At 37.7% G+C, this 19,356-nt stretch overlaps 1 protein-coding gene across 4 annotated transcripts in view; it reads right to left on the bottom strand.

The window, feature by feature from the left end:
- Window positions 1–1,765: 1,765 nt before the first annotated feature.
- Window positions 1,766–19,356, bottom strand: part of PTGFR (prostaglandin F receptor) — a 280,923-nt gene continuing 263,332 nt past the window's right edge. For all 4 annotated transcript variants that reach the window (XM_053214289.1, XM_053214288.1, XM_015066281.3 and 1 more), the window contains one exon: window positions 1,766–5,722. In XM_053214289.1, coding sequence (XP_053070264.1) covers window positions 5,420–5,722 — 303 coding nt within the window. In that variant the 3' untranslated portion in view covers window positions 1,766–5,419. The remainder of the gene's footprint in view (window positions 5,723–19,356) is intronic.

Here is a 19,356-nt window from a genome sequence, read left to right as displayed (position 1 = left end):
TCTTCATCATATTGTGTTCAGGTGGTATTTTTGCAGGCAGAAAGGCAGCTCTCCCAGAAATTCTTTATAATTGCAATCTTTGCAATTCTTTCCCTCTGGCACCTTTGAACAAAATACTTGGTAAATATGAACGTACATCTCAAGATTATGATTTAATTTTAGCCAGGTTTCTGATTTGTTTCTTTTTAATTTTTTCTTTCATCTTTATGTATTTTTGAGAGAGAGAGAGACACACACAGACCGTGAGTGGGGGTGGGGCAGAGACAGAGGGAGACATGGAATCTGAAGCAGGCTCCAGGCTCTGAGCTATCAGCACAGAGCCTGACGTGGGGTTCCAACTCACAAAGATCATGACCTGAGCTGAAGTCAGAGCTTAACCAACTAAGCCACCCAGGCACCCCTGATTTGTTTTATATACTTCATGTTTAGGTTGGAAATGAAGGGACTGTTCTTACTTGGAGAAAAAGAACAGTTTAATCTCTCTCTAGGGCTATTATACTACTTGAGATTTTCTGACCATTTGATAGAATTCAATGGCATGGGATATACAAAGGTAAATATATTCTATCATAAGGAAACTGAAAGTACAAAGAGAAAAATGTATTTCAAGCATCCTCATTTATTGGAAAAGCAGCCATTCCAGACTGAGCTGCAATTTAGGCAATGTTTGGGCAGTGCACAGAAGCGTCTCACTTCCTGCCTTTTTTTAAAACCAAGTTTTTTTCACTTTTTATTCTATAGTGGTTTTTTATCTTCTAACGTTTCTATTAATTGCCAACAACATATGTAGCATTCATTCTCCCTTATCTTTATAGATTATAAGCTACTCAGAGGACTGAATCCTAAATGCTTTCATCCCATGATACTCTTAAATTAAAAAAAAAAAAATTTAAGTTCAGGTTTGAATTATATTAGGAAGGCAAGAATGAAAATATATAACCTGATATGGAAATCATTTGTGCTGTCTACCAATTATTTTCAGTTCTCCTCCTGGGCATATCATAGTATTGTACTAACCTGCTTCCCTTAAAGGTCACAGGGCCATCACTTGCTTTGGCCAGAGATGCGTGAACAAAAGTATTCTGTCTTACCTCTAGGTGGAAGCTCTAAGAGCCAGTTCGTGATTCGCCGTGTTTTCGCCCCTGTAGCATGGCAAACAACATGTAGGATGGTGGTTGCTCTGTCACCTAAGGTCTCTGAGTCATTACAATGAAAAGAGCTCCCTTTCTGAATGGACAGGAGCCATAGGTGAGAATTTGGGGGGTTATTTGTTATCACAGACATTTCTCTGCTATCCTGATGCATTTGGAAATTTTCAGATTTCCATCAAAATTACTACCTGCTGGGATGCCTGGCTGGATCCATCGGTAAAGTGTCTGACTTCAGCTCAGACACTTGTTAGCTCTGTGCTAACATCTCAGAGCCCAGAGCCTGCTTCAGATTCTCTGGGTGTCTCTCTCTCTCTCTCTCTCTCTCTCTCTCTCTCTGCCCCTCCCCCGCTCACTCTCTGTCTCTATGTCTCTCAAAAATCAATAAAACATAGAAAAAAAATTTTTTAATTATGACCTGCTTAGATGAACCACAAAAGAAGAAAGAAGGAAAGAAAGAAAAAGAGAGAAAGAAAGCCAATGTCACAGAAAAGTAGGAAGGAGAGACATACCAAAGATAATAAAGAAAACAAGTTGAAATTCTTCCCACCGAATAGATAAAAATAGAAGTTTAGATTCCAGAGTTCCAAGCTTTATATGACCTTCCCAAAAATAGATTCTTGATAAACACTAGTCCAAGTTTATTATAAATCATTTGTTTGAAGTTTTAAGCTAAAACACTAAAATTACATGAGTTGCATACTGATACAAGCAACAAAATATACACATCTTTAATCTCATACAGTGCAGCACATATGAAGAACACAAAATATATTTATTCACATCACACGTTGTGTCTACTGTTAAAATGCATCAGTAACAAGTTGAAGTCCAACATTATTTACCAGGTGGTAAAATATTCTGACACCCAGCTGAAGAAGCAAGAAAATGTCCATTCCCATCCTTTATCTTCTGACCTTAGTTTATTAATTTGGAGCAATGATGGCAATACAGGTGAAGCTAGCAGCAAGTTTCATAAAAAGTTCGTCTATGTATTTAGCAGGTGCTCTTATCTGGGTTCTAAATTCAGAACAGACACAATACTAAAGCAGCTTTTTCTTTTACAGACTGAAAATGAGCAAATAAGACCATTTATTCCATAAGACGTGTGTGTGTGTGTGTGTGTGTGTACGCGTGCGCACACACATGTATGCACGCACGCATGTGTTAGCTTTTGGGTTAACTTCAGCAATACAAACTGTATTGCACTTCAGCAATACAAACAAGTAAAAGCAACTTTTGGCCTTTAGGAAAAAATTTAGAAATTTCTGTCACCTAGTTAAAGCCTCACTAAAACGTGTGATGCGTTGAGATGCACCTACAACTAATTATGAGTCAGTATTATCTGTCTTTGTATCATAATCATAAAAACCCACATGCCATTGGCTTTTTTGGCTCATTTTTTAAAGTCACTAAAAAAAGAAAAAGCCTGTCATTTGCAAGCCATTTTCCCAGAATAAAATAATTTCCCAGAAATAATAAGATCAAATATTATGTGAAGTTGCTTCGATACTACTTTACCCAATGAGAAGGGAAAGTCAGTTATTCTGGTAATCTAATTATACATTTTTAAGTTATACATTTTATAAGTTTTAAACAGAGCTTAAAATTTCAAAATTGGTTAACCTGTTGACCACTATTTGTGCTATTTATTTCCACTCATCTTAATAAATGTACTTTCACATTCAACATTTATATGAAAGTTATCGATGGATGCTACACTCTATTATTCAACTTAGGATGCCAAACTCCACTGAAATATATATAATAACAGGGATAAAATTCTGAAATCAGATATATGCATATTATCATGTTCACTTTATTTCATTTTCCTTGAACAAAAAGCCTAAAATAATGTAAATGCATATTCTTTTATTTTATTTCTTTTTCAGTTTTTGGTGTCTATTTCTTGGGTTTAACATCATTATAAAACCAACTTAGTTGCCCTAAACCTACACTCAGATAATACACATAATCCTTCCAGGATATGCAGAGAGTGACTCACCTGTCATTCCCTAACACCTTCCACACCCATGCATTCCCACATATGGTAATGTCACAAATTCTCTTCAATACAGATACACATGGCCAGGGTTACATCATGGCAATAGAGCAACCATTATGCCATTTACTTAGAAGCCTTAAGGAGAAGAGGCCTGGAATCCTGAGTCACAACACATGGAAGTGTTTGCTACAGCATCCTATCCAGCATGAGGAGGAAGGATGAAATTTTGCTTCCTCGTGCCTCAGTTCCCAGGAAACCAACATTCTCTTAAGTAGCTATGGGAAACAAATGTCTCCTCTAAACCATCTAAAAGTTCTAGGCTTTAAGTGCTCTTGAAACACGAGAACATTCATGTAATGTAACAGCAATCAAAAATTGCAATGGCTTTTTTAAAGTATATACACTGGATATTTAAATATATATATATATTTAAATTATATATATATATATATATATATATATATATATAACCAATATGTAACTGTCATTTGAAACAAAATGCACAAAAACTTTGCAATTCCATGCTTATTTTGCATCAAAAAATTCTTGTCTGCAATTCAACTGACAAGTATTTACTGAGCATCTTCTATGTGTTCTATACATAAGAATAACCTTTGTGTTACTCATCATTTACTGGTCTTAAACAAAGAATATCATGTGCCTTTTTGTGTGTGTTGGGGAGCATGTTTCCTTTCTTTGAATTCACTGGAAAAAGTAGTTTCCTTTAAACTTTTAATGAGACTATTTGCTTCATTTCTTTTAATTCATTCATAAGAAGTTACCAAAATTCACAAAAGCTAACAACTTCCAATGTAAATTACCAGCCAAAAGCAAAAACTTGTGAATATAATAATTTAAGTCTAGCTGAACCACACAGATTTCCTGGGGAATGTGAAATCAGTCTCACAGAGAAGGTTAGTTTTAAAATGGACCACAGTTAATGAAGGCAAAAAATTCTTTTACAGAAATACATTTCCTTACTATGAAACAGAACTGCCTACCCTATGTTCTGATGGCCCCAGGACATTTTGAATGATTACTAAAATTTGGGGGGTTGAATTATACAAACAAGCAAAGAAGTCTAAAGTATTACTGGGAAATTTGGGGAGAGATCATCATCCCCTGATCTCTTGGTCAACCATAATAATGATTTCCAAATGCCTGACTAATTGCCAATTTCCCCTTGACACAGGTAGCATAGGCTTTAAAGATGCCATCTTAGAGATTTAATGAACCAGCTTTCAACAGAAATTTCTCATATGCGTGTGTGTGTGTGTGTGTGTGTGTGTGTGTGTGTAGAAAGCACAAATAAGCTACAGATAGTCTTTGAATATTATATATAGATTGTGTTTCTTTTGTTCTCTGATACAAAAATGAGAGCTCAAAGTAGAGCTCCTTTGCCAACATTCTTTGTACCTATCACTGGGCAGAGTTTCTTAGGATCTGCTACACTGCAAATTACCTGTTTATGTGCTGACATAGAGCTTTTGTTTCTCTAAAAACTACTTACTGTGCACTAGAATTTTCAGAGAAAAAGGAGATTGCTTGAAAACCGTGCAAATCTATAGCTTGCCAAAAAAAAACCCAGAAAACAAAACAAAACAAAACAAAAACCTTCAAACAACAATTTACCTCCATAGTAAAACATGCAAGCAGTCATGTTTGTCAAAATGACAAGGATAGGCTCATTCTATAGAGGCTCGCCAAGTCAGGCAACCTGACAGCCACACCTGGTGTAAGAGAGGTCATTATAACTATAAGCCACAGTGACTCCCATGTGACATGACCATACATATATAGATAGAAGCAACATAATGAGGGGTGTAACAGACCAGATCAAACAGTGAGGGTGCTCCCCTTCATTGAGCCTCGTTTATAAGGAACAGTTGCAGAGCAGTGACCCCCAAATCAGCCATTTCACTGTGAAGGTAAGTATTGAGATGTTCTTTGTCAGATAAGCTGAGTCAATGCTTTAGGTTTCAACACAGTCACTCATTCCAAAAGTGTAAATAACATAAATAAGCTCCATTTTTTTTTCAATTTGACTCCCCCATGGAATTATCCCATCGTGTTTACCTCCAGTTGACAAGAACAAGTGAAAAGATGTAATTATACAGTTAATTTAACAAATTTCAAAAGCCGAGTCTGACAAAAGTGCCCCCAAACTAACTGCTGAGGTCTGAATTTCCCTGTTAGGCTTTCTATTTCTAGCCAATTAACTGAAATACTGACGACGCTTTTAATTTTGTCTTAGACCTACACTGACTTACTGTTCTATTAAACTAGGTGCTCGCTGATTTGTTTTCTCTGCAACTGGTGACTCAGAAATAGCAGCAACCTTTAAGGAATTTTTAATGGAGCTGAGCTCCCAAACATGCAGGCTGATGATATGCACTCCACAGCAGCGTCTGGCAAGTTTGTAGAGGTTCCTAAGGACTGCCTTCCGTAGCAGAATATACACCCAGGGATCTAAAATTTGATTCCATGTTGCCATTCGAAGAGCAAAAAGTGTGGTTTCACAAGTCTCCAGAGAATGATTTCCATTTATTCCAATGTTGGCCATTGTCACCTGAGAAACAAACAAAATAACAAAATCAGTTGATACAGGCATTTTCTTAGTCATATAGTTGTTTAGCTTAACTAGCTAGGCTACAGGGCATCCATTTCATTTTCCACAAAGTGATGTTATTTTGCAAAATACTGACAGAAAGAAATGAACAGTAGCAAAAACACTGATGTATACATCTGGATCCTTTGAGTTCAAATTGACATTAGAACTACAACAATGATAACTTATTTGGCAAGTCAAATGTACACAAATAGAATGACCCAAGAAAGGACAAAAAATGAGACCAGGAACAGACCTTTTCTTACTTTTGGGAATAGTAAGTTCAAAGCCAACATACATTTGGAAGTTTCAATGAAAAAAACTAAAGTTTATTTATGTAAACCAATTAAAGTTCAGATAAACTAAAGTGTAGATAAACTATAGATAAGAGGTTCTTAAAATTAATTTAGAGCATCTGATACAATTTGCACATGGAAATGGTATTGTTCTGGAATGTTACTTTTAGAATTTTCTGCTTTGTAACCACAATACCGGTAGCTTTCTTCTTATTTCTTATTCCCTTCTCTGATTCCTCACCCTCGCTTTAACTTGGCTAAAATATTCCAAAAATGCAATGGAATTTTCTAAGGGTTCTGAGGAAATGAGTCCCCTCTATACTACCACTTGGTCAACAATAACAATGTAGATTTTGGCCTCATGTATTCATTTCCTGACCTCCCGTGATGTTAAAGAGATCATTTTGTGGAATAAGTTCCATAAATGGCCCCAGCTACATGTCAGAACTGGTCCAATCACTGAGCCCAGCTTTGACTTCCAAATAAACAGTTGCAGAACAGACAAACAAGAGGGCTTTGAAAAACCTTGGCTATAAGAAAGAAAGAAAGAAAGAAAGAAAGAAAGAAAGAAAGAAAGAAAGAAAGAAAGAAAGAAAGAAAGAAAGAAAAAGAAGGGAGGGAGGAAGGAAGGAAGGAAGGAAGGAAGGAAGGAAGGAAGGAAGGAAAGAAAGAAAAAGAAAGAAAGAAAGAAAGAAAGAAAGAAAGAAAGAAAGAAAGAAAGAAAGAAAGAAAATGAAGCAAAGGTGAAACTGAAAAATTAAGGGAGGGTCAGACCACTACACCACCAGCATTAAGAGAGGGTATAACAAAGCCTAAAACCCAAATGAAAAGAAAATCATCTTTCTTGTCTTCTTAATGGACCATTATCAGAAAGAAATGTCTTAATTTGGCCTGATATGAATGGTTGAAGGATGAACGTGCCTCATCCAAACCTTCATTACCTACACAACAAAGTACAAACTCCTTATCTGGCTGGCTCCTTGACGATACATCTGAAGTCTGCTGCAATTTTATATGCTATGCTCCAACTGCTGTGAAGTCCTCACCTGTCCCAGGAGCACCCTGCCCTTCTGAGCTTTGGCTTGTGCAACTCTATTTTAAACTCCTATGTCCCCTTTCTCTGCCTGATAAACTCCAATCCATCCTTCAAGCCCCATGGAAAATGAGCTCATCTCCATGACATTTTCCCCAACTTTACCAAGATGAATTAGCTCCAAGATGAGTTGCTCCTTCTTTCTGTGCTATCACAACCCCCTGTCCATAGCCAATTATATTTCTTACCACACTGTGTGATAGTCATGCATTTGTCTCTATTATCTGTAAACATCTCTTCTTTTTTTTCTAATATCCAGTACAAAAGCTGACACCTAGAACGTACTCAGTATTAGAATGAATAAAATTGTATTATTTTCTATTCATTGAGGCTATTTCTAGAAGTACAGCAAAATATGTGATCATCCATCATAACCAACTAATATTTTGAGGCTTAAATGTTTCTGGAAGTTTTAATACAACAGCATCCACTAGTGAAGGATTCCAAAATGCTTTATTGTCACTCAAAGGAACAGGATCTTGCATTCCATGCTAATTCCTTGGGAAATGGCTCTTTCATTCTGGGTTCATTTCCTAGGGGAATAATGTATCAAACGTTAGACCTAACCATTCTGTAGCTAAATAAGGCCAACCAAGTTTCAACATAGAAAAAAAAAATCACAGTCCTTGGGATGTCTGGGTGACTCAGTTGGTTAAGCGCCTGACTTTGGGTTAGGGTTAAGGTTTAGGGTTAGGATTAGGGTTAGGTCATGATCTCACAGTTCATGAGTTCAGGCCCCTCATCCAGCTCTGTGCTGACAGCTCAGAGCCTGGAGCCTCCTTCATATATGTGTCTCCCTCTCTCTCCCTATCCCTTCCCCACTCTAACTCTGTCTCTGTCTCTCTCTCAAAAGTAAAAAGATTGAAAAAAAATTGGAAATAAAAAGAAAAAAAATAAAAATAAAAATCCTCATCCAATAAGTACCTGGGTCAAGTATAGGCTCTTATGTCACTGTTCCCCAAGTTATCCAACAGCATAGAACAAATAAACCTTTATGAGCCTAGTTCCTCTTAGAAGAAAGCAGGGCCAAGACTCAGGTAGTTGGATTGAGATATTTTCACTTTATATTTTTTCTTTACTAATCAAATATTTATTGATTATCTGCTATGGGCCAGGCAAGGATGGAGTGGCATACAAGTAGACGTGTGCCTGCCTCCCACGGAATTTGCAATCTATTTGCTGGGGTTTGGGAGATGGGGAGTTGGCTCAGGGATGAATAAGTATTTCTCTTGCCTTGTGAGTATTAAATGAATGTATTTTCTATTAATGATTAGATATGTTCTTAGGAATCTCAGAGCCCAGACAAGACACTGGGAACAAAGTTGGGAACAAAGATGCTTCATGTAATTGCCTAGAACAGCTGGGCCTTGTTTAGAGACATTCAAATTAAAAACACCTGAATAACATGACACGTGCTTCTCGAACTCTCCTCTCTCCTTGCAGTGTGGTCACCAGCTGTGCAAAGACATTGTGTCCTCGGCTGGCGGAAGTATATTAATATATTTATTAACATATTATTGAAAATTCAGGACAACCTAAGTAACCCACAAAAGCTAAATTATGGTAATTTTATGTAATGGAAAAATATGTAAGCATTAATGTTTGTGATCCAGAGTTAACTTTTTAAAAAGCAAGTTACTAAACTGTATCAACTAAGTAATCCCAATTTTGGAGGAAAAAAAAACAAAACCAAATATGTAATTTTGCAAAAGTGTAGAAAAAAGACTAGGGTGCATATCAGTATTTCAATTGGTTATATCTAGACAGTAGAATTACAGATAATTTTGATTTTTGCCTTCGGTTAAGCACTAATTTACTAATATTTTAGGTAGATCATGCATTGCTTTTGTAATTCATGCATTTTCCAAGTAATTAGTTGAAATATACTCTTGTACTAAAGAATCAGAACTTATGTGGATTATTTATGTATGTCTGTGTGTATGTGAATGAGGTGCCACAGAACTGCCTGAATAGGGCAAGACCTGATGACCCTGACAGGAGAAGTGTGGGGGCTGGGAAGTGAATGAGGAAGTATGCCATGTTCCCTGGGCTGTGTCTGTCAATAGTCACCTCATAATCCTTGAAAGACTTCTTCTCTGGTCAGCCCACCCAAACCTGAATTCCAGAGAGCTGTGTACAGATTAGATTCTCATTACACACTCCGCCTTCCATCTAATTTCCAAGTGCTATCCATCACATGGAACTAGAGGAATATTATGTGTTATTTTTCTAAAATATCTTCCTTTGAACCTTGACATGTTCATCTTGACTAATGATTAGAATTCTGAGAAATGGACAGGGCCAAGTGTTTGCATATTCTATGGGAAAACCAACTGAGTAACATGATCCCTCTAAACACTCCACACTAAGATGAAAGACAAATAATGAAGTCAAAGAAGTATATGGGGGGAGGGATTATGTTCACTGCTGGTTGCAAAAACCAAAATAGATAGATGGTGGAATAAATCATCCATTCATTTGGACCATGTAATACAATTATATGAATTGTTAAGGTCACCGAAATTAATAAATATGCCAGGCTATTTACTCATAGATAACAGTTTTATTCTGGAAGCTATTTTATCATCCTCTACTGTAAGTCTATGTATCTTTGGGCCACTATCAGGACCCCAGTGGCTGTTCACAATTAAAAGCAATGGTAAATTCAAAAATCATGCTTCCTTTCCTCTGAGCAATCATAAAAGTAAATTAATCTAGATCTCACATATATATGGAATTTAAAACAAACAAACAAACAACAGCAACAACAACAATAAAAACTAACTCACAGGTACAGAGAACAGACCAGTGCTTGCCACAGGTGAGGGAATTTTGTGGTGATCTTAACTAGACTTATTGTGGTGATCATTTTGCAATATACACAAATATCAAATCATTATGTTGTAAACCTGAAACCAATATAATATTATATGTCAGTTTTATCTCAGTTTTTTTAAATAAATAAATCCATCTAGCAGGGATTAGCTTTTGAGTGTTTCCTATGTCCAGGTATTGTGCTAGATAGTAGTGATGCAGAGATGAATATTTATAGAGAAATCCCATCTAACATATATTTTGCTTATGAATCTAGTTTTTACTTCTGTCTCTCACACCAAAATGAAATCTTCTAGAAAGCAGATATTTTTCTTTGGTTGGTTCTCTGTTGTATCCCCAGCACCTGCCATACAGTAGGGCAGTCGGTATTTGTTGAATGCATTAAATGAAGGATGTCCCTATGAGGAGAGCCCAACGAGAAAGCAGACATTATAATGTCGTAGTGTAATACAGGCATGTAAAAGATGCCATAGGCAGGGCTATTTACTGACATGTGAGCTCAGATGCGGTCATTGGAAATGATAACATTTTGCAATCTTCCCAGTATACCACAACTGTAGTTATTCATACTTGACTAATTTTGAATTCATGGTGATTCTGCTGCAGTTTGTCAAAATTTTCTTTGTCACTAGTTTTTAAGGAAATTTAAATGAATACATAATCAAAACCATTTCTGGTGGGATATCCAACTTCTTTCTACAGCAAACCATTTTCTAGAATTTTATCATCTATTTGCATATGAACAATGTCTATGACAATTATACAGGGTTCTCATCTAGTCCTTGAAGCAGGTGTTTTCACACGTAATTATCTTATTCCAAGAAGCAGACCATAACTTCCGTCCTTTCTGTCATCACAGAACACCAGTTCAGGGACAGTTTCTTTGGGGAATGATAGTGTATACAGAAGTACAATCCACTGATTACAAGTTACTGTCCCTTATAATATTATCAACCAAACACTGATCTTTAGGTCTGGCACTTCAATAACCACAGAGATAGGGGATAGGTGTGAATATGCAATTACAATCCAGCCTTATTGGATGACAAAAAAAAGTTCCATCTGTAAGCTTTACCAATGGACCAGTCCATTCTATCTCCATGTTTGAGAAGTTTAGCTTATGTTATTTGGATGACTAGTGACTATAAAGAACTAGGTAAAGATAATGGACTTTTAAGTGCCACAGCACCTAAGAGTATCTTCAAAGGAGAAATTCCATTTAATTCCATTGTAATGGCAATTTTGGAAAAGGAAAATCATATAAGTTACTGAATCTGTCTCAACTTAACGGGTGACTTTTAGAGTTAAATATATTTGTGGTGATTTAACCAGATAGCATTTATTCTGGAACTAGAATAGTATTGTATCTCTACAATAGTGACTACAAGAGCCTTCAGGGAAAAAAACAAACAAACTACTCTTCTGCAAATCTAGAAAAATAGGTTTAAAAAAACTGTCAGAAACAGAAACATAGAGGCTCTAACAGGATACTTCTTTACAACTATGAATTTTTTCCATACTTAAATTTACACCATGTAAACTTTTACACCATTAAATATAGAAGGTAGCAATATTTCAGTCATTTCCCATTTATAGACTGCTCATTGAAATTTTTTAAACAGTATTTTGCACATGGTAGATGATTTAGAGATAAGTAAAACTAGAATACTACAATAGGGAGAGGACAAAAGCGTATGGTATTTCTTATACCCCAACTGTAGAACAGCTACAAAATGTTGCCACCCCCAAAGTACAGATCAGTGCTGCAAAATACAAACATTTGTGCAGATTAAATTTTTATTTTTTACTTAATTTGTTGACAGAAGATTAACAAGGGGCACCTGGATGGCTCGGTTGGTTGAGCGTCTGGCTCTTGGCCTCAGCTCAGGTCATGAGCTCATGATTCATGAATTCGAGCCCTGAGTCAGGCTCCAGGCTGATAGTGTGGAGCCTCCTTGGAATTATCTTTCTCTCCCTCTCTCTCTGCTTCTCCCCTTCTCTCTCTCTTTCTCTCTCTCTCTTTCTCAAAATAAATAAGTAAATGTAAAAAAAGAAGAAGATTAACCAAAGACCCAGTCAACAGCACATTCTTGCGCCTGCCTAAAGACTTACAAAGTTGTAAACAAATGAGAGAAGAGGGAGTGCTGTATAGATATTGCCCCCTTTGGAATGGGTGCAATCCCAACCATAATACCCATAATACTTCACATGCATCCTTGCTCCTTCACATCAGCTGAAGAAATGATGTGTAAAATGAGCAATGGGAAAAAATTTTAACTAAACAGTACACAGAGACCAAAAAAAAAAAAAGGTGTGCTACCTGAAAAATCCAAAAGCTCATCTTTCTAAAGAAGATTCAGTTGTAGAACCCATGTATTTTCATTTGCTACTGCAGTCTCTTCTCCAAGGTCTGCATCATTTTTTAAATCTGTTAGTGGGAAGATTTATACCAGACGCCCGAGGTATAACTGTCCATGTCGTCCTTGGCTGTTAGTACTCACAAAAGAATGCTGTAATTTCTTCTTCTGATACTTTTTAAGGGAATAAAACAGTCATTTATCCCAAAACACCAAATATCACAAAATTTAAAATAAATAAAATTTATATATCAGTTATGTCACAGGTGATCATGTCTTTAAGAAAAAATATAGAAAATGTAAAATAGGGGCCTGAGTGGCTCAGTCAGTTAAGCATCTGACTTTGGTGCAGGTCATGATCTCACAGTTCATGGGTTTGAGCCCCAAGATGGGCTCTGTGCTGACACCTTGGAGCCTGGAGCCTGCTTCAGATTCTGCCTCCCTCTCTCTCTGCCTCTCTCTCTCTCTGTCTCTCTCTCAAAAATAAATAAACATTAAAAAAATTTTAAGTAAAAAAAAAGAAAATGTAAAATAAATACAATCAAAAGATATGCTCTAGAGACCAAAGAGATTGTACTGAGTTACAATAAAAGTAAATTATTCATAACTGAATGAAAACCAACTACCCAGTTAAAAGAACATCCTTATTACAAACTGCAGACCTTTCATAGAACTTGACCATTATCAAAACCCAGGCTGGCACTAGTCCATAAGGACTGGTCATTCCAGCAGTTATGGGATCCTGGATCATGGGAAAGACACAAAGTCTCCTCTAAACCAGAACATGCCACCTAGAAGTGAGAGACATAGCCATGAATACTAACAACAGAAACTAAAACTGAGTATTTCCCTGTGCTAGGAAAGCTCTTTTGATATACAGGTCATATCATCTTCCTAACAACCCTGTGACCTGTGTATTGTTATCTGCATCTTACAGATAAGGAAAGTATGGTCCGGCAAGATAAGAGACCCAACCATGGTAAGCGTCAGAGCCTGAATAAAAGCCTGTCCAAGGCCTGTCTTCCTAATTACTACCTCCAGGCTCTGCAGCTTACTGGCTCAATCCTCTGACCAAACTTCACCCAGGAAGAGTAGACAAAGCCTCCTCAGGACTGGGACACACTCAGGAAGGCACTTGCCTGAAGGAACAGAGACCTCACAGCAACCACGCCAAGGAAAGGACGCCATTAGAATCTGTTTCAGCATCAAGAAAAGTGCCTTTCCTGGCCTTGTTCCTGCCACTTCTTCTGCCAACATCCTCACCCACCTTGAGGCAGTGGTGGGGATAGGAGAAAACAATGCTGAATTAAGGCCCTGCTCCAACCATAAAAAAAGCCTTAAGAAGTCCTCTTTCTCCCTTCAGATTAACACAGATATACACACCTTGCCCCTGAGATAGGACAAGGATGACAAGGCAGAGGCTGGTAAACAAGATTCCAGATTGATGTCACCTAGTCAGAGGGGTCCAGGGAATTCCATTCAAAATTCTTGGCCCAAAGCTAGAGATAATGTAGAGGGCACAATTACGTGTTCACGGGATCACTAACACCAAGACGCAAGTTCATACTTCAGAAAGAAAAGCAGGAATGTCACTGAAGGGATTCTAAGAGCAAAGGCAAACAAAATCTGCTTTGCTTATTATATACACAGAACTGTCTACATCACTTCACATGAGAAGACAGAATCACAAAATCTTAGAGACAGCAGGAAACCTTCCTTCATCTAGTCCAATCCTCTGTATAAAGTGGAAATTCCTTGCAGGTGTCTTTAAGCATCTGGTGGAGAAGACTCACCCCTACTCATGAGAGAATCTCTTCCATTTAAACTGTGTGAGTTGATGAACATTCTCTATTATCATGAGCTGAAATTTATGTATTCTAGGTTTGGTTTCCAGAGCACCATAGGATAAGTGCTGTCAGCTTTTCACAACTTTTATAAATAACACTTTTATCTATTTCTCCATTTCTTCTACTGCTCCTCATACAACATGGCTTGCAAATGCCTGGCTATCCACCTCTTATACCTGAGTTTCTCAACCTCCCTTTTAAAAAAATGCACTGGTTGGAAGTAAAATTAACACTTTCTTATATAGTCCGACAAGTACAGAGCTCAGGGGAACAATCGCTTCTTGAAATCTGGAGAAACCACTCCTATCTGTGCCTCCAGGATTATGTCAGCCAGCTTCCCCTTGTGAACAGATCCTGGCTCATTACAGGAAACAAGCTTCTTACTTACTAAAAGTACTCCTAATGAATATGTGGAGCAAGACAACCATCATATTTCCCTGCTTGCTTCCAAATTATTCAGGCTTATATGTAAGGATGTATAAATATTTAGACATGGGGGAAAGCTCTCAGTTTTTCCCCATTGAGGATGATATTAGCGTTGGGTCACTCATATATGGCTTTTATGATCTCAAGGTATGCTCCTTCAATCCCTATTTTCTTGAGGGTTTTTATCAAGAAAGGATGCTGTATTTTGTCAAATGCTTTCTCTGCATCTATTGAGAGGATCACATGGTTCTTGTCCTTTCTTTTATTGATGTGATGAATCATGTTGTTTTGTGGATGTTGAACCAGCCCTACATCCCAGGTATAAATCCCACTTGGTCATGGTGAATAATTTTTTTAATGTATTGTTGGATCCAGTTAGCTAATATATTGTTGAGGATTTTTGCATCCATGTTTATCAGGGAAATTGGTCTATAGTTCTCCTTTTTAGTGGGGTCTCTGTCTGGTTTTGCAATCAAGGTAATGCTGGCTTCATAAAAAGAGTTTGGAAGTTTTCCTTCCATTTCTATTTTTTGGAACAGTTTCAAGAGAATAGTTGTTAACTCTTCCTTAAATGTTTGGTAGAATTCCCCTAGAAAGCCATCTGGCCCTGCACTCTTGTTTTTTGGCAGATTTTTGATTACTAATTCGATTGCCTTACTGGTTATGGGTCTGTTCAAATTTTCTATTTCTTCCTGTTTCAGTTTTGGTAGTGTATATGTTTCTAGGAATTTGTCTATTTCTTCCAGATTACCCATTTTATTGGCACATAATTGCTCATAATATTCTCTTATTATTGTTTTTATTTCTGTTGTGTTCGTTGTGATCTCTCCTCTTTGATTCTTGATTTTATTTATTTGGGTCCTTTCCTTTTTCTTTTTGATAAAACTGGCTAGTGGTTTATCAATTCCTATTTATAGTTGCACCAAAACCCATAAAATACCTAGGAATAAATCTAACCAAAGAGGTGAAAATCTATACACTATAGAAAACTATAGAAAGCTTATGAAAGAAATTGAAGAAGACACAAAAAAAAAATGGAAAAAGATTCCATACTCCTGGATAGGAAGAACAAATATTGTTAAAATGTCAATACTACCCAAAGCAATCTACATATTCAATGCAATCCCTATCAAAGTAACACCGGCATTCTTCACAGAGCTAGGACAAATAATCCTAAAATTTGTATGGAACCAGAAAAGACCCTGAATAGCCAAAGCAATCTTGAAAAAAGAAAACCAAAGCAAGAGGCATCACAATCCCGGACTTCAAGCTATACTACAAAGCTGTAATCATCAAGACAGTATGGTACTGGCACAAGAACAGACACTCAGATCAATGGAACACAATAGAGAACCCAGAAATGGACCCACAAACGTATGGGCAGCTAATCTTTGACAAAGCAGGAAAGAATATCCAATGGAATAAAGACAGTCTCTTCAGCAAGTGGTGCTGGGAAAACTGGACAGCGACATGCAGAAGAATGAACCTAGATCACTTTCTTACACCATACCCAAAAATAAACTGAAAATGGATGAAAGACCTCAATGTAAGACAGGAAGCCATCAAATTCCTTGAGGAGAAAGCAGGCAAAACCTCTTTGATCTTTCCCGCAGCAATTTCTTACTCAACACGTCTCTAGAGGCAAGGGAAACAAAAGCAAAAATGAACTACTGGGACCTCATCAAAATGAAAGGCTTCTGCGCAGCAAAGGAAACAATCAGCAAAACTAAAGGCAACCAACAGAATGGGAGAAGATATTTGCAAATGACATATCAAATAAAGGGTTAGTATCCAAAATCTAGAAAGAATATATCAAACTCAACACCCAAAAAAACAAATAATCCAGTGAAGAAAGGGCAAAAGACATAAATAGACACTTCTCCAAAGAAGAAATCCAGATGGCCAACCAACACATGAAAAAATGCTCAACCTCACTCATCATCAGGGAAACACAAATCAAAACCACAATGAGATACCACCTCACAGCTGTCAGAATGGCTAACATGAACAACTCAGGCAACAACAGATGTTGGCGAGGATGAGAGGAAAGAGGATCTCTTTTGCATTGTTGGTGGGAATGCAAGCTGGTGCAGCCACTCTGGAAAACAGTATGGAGGTTCCTCAAAAAAAAATCAATGGATGAATGGATAAAGAAGATGTGGTATATATATACAATGGAGTACTACTCGGCAATCAAAAAGAATGAAATCTTGCCATTTGCAACAACGTGAATGGAACTGGAGAGTATTAGGCTAAGTGAAGTTAGTCAGTCAGAGAAAGACAAAAATCATATGACTTAATTCATATGAGGACTTTAAGGGACAAAACAGATGAACATAAGGGAAGGGAAACAAAAATAATATAAAAACAGGGAGGGGTACAAAACAGAAGAGACTCATAAATGTGGAGAACAAACTGAGGGTTACTGGAGGGATTGTGAGAGGGGGATGAGCTAAAGGGGTAAGAGGCACTAAGGAATCTACTCCTGAAATCATTGTTTCATTATATGCTAATTTTTATGTGTATTTAAAAAAATAAATAATTAAATCAAATCAAATAAATAAATATTTAGACATAAATATGCACAGTTATAGCACATATCTGTGGCTATCTTAATGGATTTGTTTTGTGGTATAATACCCAGTTCTGGAGCTTCAGATGTCAACCCCTTGGTAGGACCTCTGTATATGCTCTTTGATCCACTAGCATGATGTCTCTCAAACCGACACCTGCCCTCTCTTGTCCGGTGTCTGATCACTTAAAAACCAGACCATTATGTTGTACGTTCCTAACTTATCCTCCAGACACAATTTAATTATTCAGTTATCTTATTTCAACTTGTTCATTTTATTTGTCAAATATTTCATAAATGCCACAACAGGTCATTTTCCCTGTCCTTTCCTCACCAGGCAGGACCTGTCTAAATCTCCCACCTTTCCTATCCAATCTTCTCTGGGAAGTCTTTCCTAAATCACTCTATGGCTTGTACTCTCTCATTCTACATTCCCATTATGCTCTCACCATCCCACTGGTACCATGTGTAAAATATAACCAAATCAAGTCAGCATAATAGCCCTTCAATTATATTGTAAATGCCTTGTATCTTTAACTTTCTCAAATCCTTCTCCTCTACTTTTGACAGGATAATTGGGGAAAAGACTCCCACAGTTGAGATGAGAAAGACAAGAAAAAACAGGTAATTCTGAGCACAGAATTTTGGAGGGTTAAGCAGAAAGTAGGTCAGGCAGTCCCAGATCCAAGAAGTCAAGGATTTACTGAAAAATAAGAGAAGTAAATGAAAGCTTATGTGGACTTGTGTCTCAAAGAATGCCTCAGGCTCTCTAACCATTCGTCTATAGCTTACCCAGAGCACCCATGTATTTAAGACTAAAAGAACCTGGTACAATTAAAGTTAGTTTTAAATTTTTAATTATTTTGGGGCACTTGGGTGGCTCAGTCGGTTAAGCGTCCGACTTCAGCTCAGTTCATGATCCCACGGTCCATGAGTTCGAGCCCCTCATCAGGCTCTGTCCTGACAGCTCAGAGCTTGGAGCCTGTTTCAGATTCTGTGTCTCCCTCTCTCTCTCAGGCCCTCCCAGACTCATGCTCTGTCTCTCTCTCAAAAATAAATAAAATTTTTTTTAAAAATTAAATTTTTAATTATTTTAATGTTTATGTTGAGAGAGAGCGTGAGTGGGGAAGGGCAGAGGGAGAGGGAGACAGAGAATCCCAAGCAGGCTCCACACCATCAGCACAGAGCCCAATGCAGGCCTCGAACTCAAGAACCAGGAGATCATGACCAGACCAAAATCAAGAGTTGAACACTTAACCTACTGAGCCACCCAGGAGCCCCAAATTTTTTATTTTTTTCAGGGGATTAACCAAACATTCCCCCCAGAAGCCTTTACAGTTCAGAGAAATGTCCCTCGTCCTCTGGTCAAATTGAGAATCATTGCAGAGGGTAAAGAAGCAGGGCGGATGCAGAGATTCCCACCTTGGCCAGACCCCAGGAGAGTTTGGGGGCCTGGGTAAGGGCAAGGGGGTACATTCAAAATGCTACACCAGAGACTTCTCTGTCTTAGAGGTCCTGACTAAAGGGCTTCTGCCATCCCTGCACCTCCTGCATCAGCTGTTAAATCAAACTCACTGACTAATCAATGAGTTTGATCTAACTTGAGAGAGGCTTTGGCCCACATACAGCTGGCCATTGACAGCTCCAGCCACAGGGGGCTGCAGGAAGACCAAACTAGTCCACTGGAGTGACTTAGGTGCCGTAGGAATGATGGGATTCCTTTTCCCCAACGTGTCTACAAGAAAGGAGAGAAAGGGAAAGGAAAAGTCCTGTTGGCACTTTATATATTTTAACTATTTCATCCTCACAAAACTAGTCCAGATAAGAAGACAAAATCAGAGAGACATTAACTTGCCAAGTTCACACTGCTGGTTGGTGGAAGAGGCAGGATTTAAACCGAAGTCGGGGGCACCGGGGTGGCTCAGTTGGTTAAACGTTCGACTTCAGCTCAAGTCATGATCTCGCAGTTCACGGGTTCATGTCCTCATCGGGCTCTGTCCTGACAGCTAGAGCCTGGAGCCTGCTTGGGATTCTATGTCTCCCTCTCTCTCCACTCCCCTGCTTATGCTCCATCTGTCTGTCTCTCTTTCTCTCTCTCTCAAAAATAAATAAGTAAACATTTAAAAAAATGTTAAACCCAAGTCTATCTGGCTTCAAAACTTATGATCT

Source organism: Acinonyx jubatus, chromosome C1 (assembly GCF_027475565.1).
Source record: "Acinonyx jubatus isolate Ajub_Pintada_27869175 chromosome C1, VMU_Ajub_asm_v1.0, whole genome shotgun sequence".
Lineage (NCBI taxonomy): Eukaryota > Metazoa > Chordata > Mammalia > Carnivora > Felidae > Acinonyx > Acinonyx jubatus.
Note: the sequence above shows the minus strand (reverse complement) of the source record. Positions and strands in the feature narration are given on the sequence as shown.